The sequence below is a fragment of the Anastrepha obliqua genome, chromosome 4 (assembly GCF_027943255.1).
Source record: "Anastrepha obliqua isolate idAnaObli1 chromosome 4, idAnaObli1_1.0, whole genome shotgun sequence".
Taxonomy (NCBI): Eukaryota; Metazoa; Arthropoda; class Insecta; order Diptera; family Tephritidae; genus Anastrepha; species Anastrepha obliqua.
This window is the reverse complement of record NC_072895.1, coordinates 123,424,610-123,427,933: the sequence shown is the minus strand read 5'-3', so window position 1 is coordinate 123,427,933 and position 3,324 is coordinate 123,424,610. Positions and strand designations below refer to the sequence as shown.

Sequence of the window (3,324 nt, the reverse complement as noted above, 5' to 3'; positions counted from 1 at the left end):
AAGTCTAATCTACACTTTTTTTTATTTTCATTAAGGTGCACGAATATTCAATTTTATGTTTATTTAACTGAATGCAAAAAGTCACATTTGTTCTTATGCCGGTTTTGTGCTTAAATATTTGTCAATGATAAAAATTGTAAATTAAATGTTAATATATTTAAATGCATTAGCGAAAAATCTCTATTCAACAATATTTATCATAGCATGTGTGAACAGTTTGATGCGCGTCGTTATTAATATTGAGAATTATTTCACTTTAATTAGCAGCCTAATCACATAAAAATAGTTAATTGTTACCTATATTAATAACAACTTCATACTTTTAATTACATTATTTTATGCATTAATCAGCAAATAATCAGTCATAAACAAAATTGGGATATTCACAATCCAAAATATATATATATATGTATATGTAGTTGTATAAAGTACAATGTATGCTGTATGATAGTTAGTTTTTCAATATTAGTTTATTGCAAGAAGTGGCATTTTTTATTTTAAATTACTTTAGCTTTTTGTTACTGTTGTTTTGAACTTCGCATGTAGCGCACTGCGCATTTATACAGCCTTGTAGACTCTCACGGACTTCACGTCGTTGAGGGTGAGAGTAGTCACTAGCTCGGAGTTAGTGAATTCACGAATAATGGTCGATGGTTTGTCACCCTTCTGTTCTTGCACCAATTTGTTGCCATCCAGAGTGAAGACGCTCTTCAATTTGCGACCATCAAGTGTCTCTTCATCGAATTCCTCGTCCAGCTTGAAGTTGACCGTGGTTGTCTTGAAGATTGAGGTAGTGGTGAAAGAGTAATTATCACCATCCTTCTTCAGTTCAACGGTGGGGCTGATACTGTTACCCATTTTGCGTAGAACCATACCGACACCCAATTCCTTCATGTATTCGTCGAAGTTTTCATTCTTTTCTAATTTGTATTTCTTTCCTTCCCAGACAGCCATTTTTACTAATGATTTATTTAGCGCTTAGGATCGTCCGCAGGATCGCCATGTAAAGTACAAGTGATGTGGTGTACTTATAATGATAATATTAGAGACCCTCATGCAAATTGACGAAACGGTATCATCGAAAATGAAAGAATTACTAATTCATGGAAGAGCTTTAGGGCAAACCTGCCGACTAAAGATTCCTTTAAAAATAAAAGGAGATTTTTAGAGTTAGGGCAAACGACTGCCTTCCAACTATTAGGAGTGAGCTGTGTGAGCTGCTAGAGCTGACTGAGCTGACTTCTGATAGAATGGCTTTATTTTTATACTTTCTTTTTGCCTTGTTATCAATATACATAATTACAATCAAACATTTGTTGCAAGTAAAAATCAATAACAAAAATTGTAAACACTTAAAATACTATACAATTAAAATTCTGCTTAGGTTGACTTAAATTTTGTTTAGGTTAACCTACTTCACAATGAGTTATGGCTTTGCTTTGGAGTGGGGTATCGTGTGACAAAAAGTGCATTTGGTGTGTGCTATGTGTTTACTTATGTTTCGGGTTTCAAAGTAAAGGGCAAAGAGTTTATGTTATTGAAATTGAAAAAGAATTGTGTCGTTAAAGTGGAGTACATTGAAATGAAAGAATTATGTCACTGAAATTGAAAGTGGAGTGAATTGAAGTGGTTTACTTAATTTGAGTTGGAGTATTAGGAATGTTTGGAAGTGAAGTGGAGGTACTCTACAGTAATATTAAAAAAGTTTATTTAAAATAAAAATCCGCAGTAAGATTTCATGCCAGACTTCTTTTCCTTATGGCAGCATACTTTTAAAAGCGTTAATACGGCAGCATTGCCTTTTTTACTTCGTTAACGCTAGCACGATTTTTTCTTTGCGCGAAAATTGTTAGTTGTCCCACGTTTTCTGGTGCTTTTCACTTTTGAAGTAAGTTTGCAATTATTTTAGTTTTAGCTTTTTTTATATTTAAAATGCATATATTTTACAGAAATGAGCTCTTCGACTGACTCTTCGGAGGAACACCAGGAAAAACAATGCAAGTATCGGAAACAAAAGTTCAATAATAAGTGGCTTGACGACGAAATTTTAGTGGCTAGTTTGAAGCAGTGGCTAACGATCCATTCAAATGCAAATGCACTGCGTGCGACAAAGTTTTGAGCTGTGGCAAGTCTGATTTACAAAAGCACGCCGAAACAAAAATGCACCAAAAAATATTAAGGCAATTAAAAAGACATCTAAAATAAACAGTTTTTTTTAGAAAAAGCGAGTAAACCGATGGCTCCAGAAATTTCGAAATAAGACTTAGCATGTTCTACGCTGAGCATAATGTTGCGCTGCAAGTGGTGGACCATTTAATCCCACTCTTAAAAGAAATCGTGCCCGATTCTGAAATAATAAAAAAATCTGGGCTTGGAAGAAAGAAGTGCACCAGCATAATAAAAAATTAATTGGCAAAAGAAGAAAAAGACAATTTAGTTAAAAAATTAAAAGTAAACAAATTTTCCATAATGATCGAAGAGAGCACAGACATCGGACTCCATAAGCATATGTGTCTCATGGTGAGATTTTTCGACGAGGAAAGCGAGCGGCGTGTGGTTAAGCTGCTGGATCTATTATAATTCCAATAATAACTGATTTAACTGCAGAAGCTCTGTACGGAATTTTTAAAAAATCTTAAGCAAACAATTCAATTTTGACGTTGCAATTGCCTCATTATAGTGTAAACACAGGAGAAAAAAATGTAGGGAATTTCGTAGGGAAAATTTTTTGTAAGCGTAGGGAAAATTAGGGAATTTTTTTGGGCTGTGTAGGGATTTTTCAAAAAACCATTTACCATCACTGCCGCTCCGCCTCCCGTGAAGTACTACTTAATGGTTATCCCGCGGGAGGGAAATGGAGCTGGGGTGGGTTTTTAGTGGGTGAGCCGAAAGGCAAGTCTCACACTTTTCGGCTTTCAATGCTTTGTGCCACCTCCATACAAAAAAAAAGAAAGTGTGTGGTAGTTCACGGAACCCGCACGATTGAAGTGAAACTTCTTTTATCAACAAATCAATAATTTAACTATTATTTCAATATAATGCATGCAGAAGTCATGGAAAGCATGGAATGGAATTTTATTAAACAGAATTATTTATTTATTTTAATATAAAAAGAAATGAATTTATTGTACTCAATTACATTTGGTTCTCGGCATTGTCATTATCATTATTGGATTCGTTTTCCAAAAATGAAACAAGGGCTTTATGGTAACTGAAATACGTAAAAAATTATCTACATTCTAATCTATCAAGGTATCGATGAAATACTGCATCAATGGTAGTTCCGCATCTTGTTGTTGGTACTACAAATTATCACTTATCGTA

The 3,324-nt window shown here is 34.2% G+C and overlaps 1 protein-coding gene across 1 annotated transcript; it reads right to left on the bottom strand.

Annotated features, from left to right (window-relative positions):
- Positions 1 to 314: 314 nt before the first annotated feature.
- LOC129245113 (probable fatty acid-binding protein) lies at positions 315 to 960 on the bottom strand. The gene has a single exon (XM_054883102.1). The coding sequence runs from the start codon at positions 952 to 954 to the stop codon at positions 559 to 561; it is 396 nt and encodes a 131-aa protein (XP_054739077.1). The 5' UTR covers positions 955 to 960; the 3' UTR covers positions 315 to 558.
- Between the last annotated feature and the right edge of the window lie 2,364 nt (positions 961 to 3,324).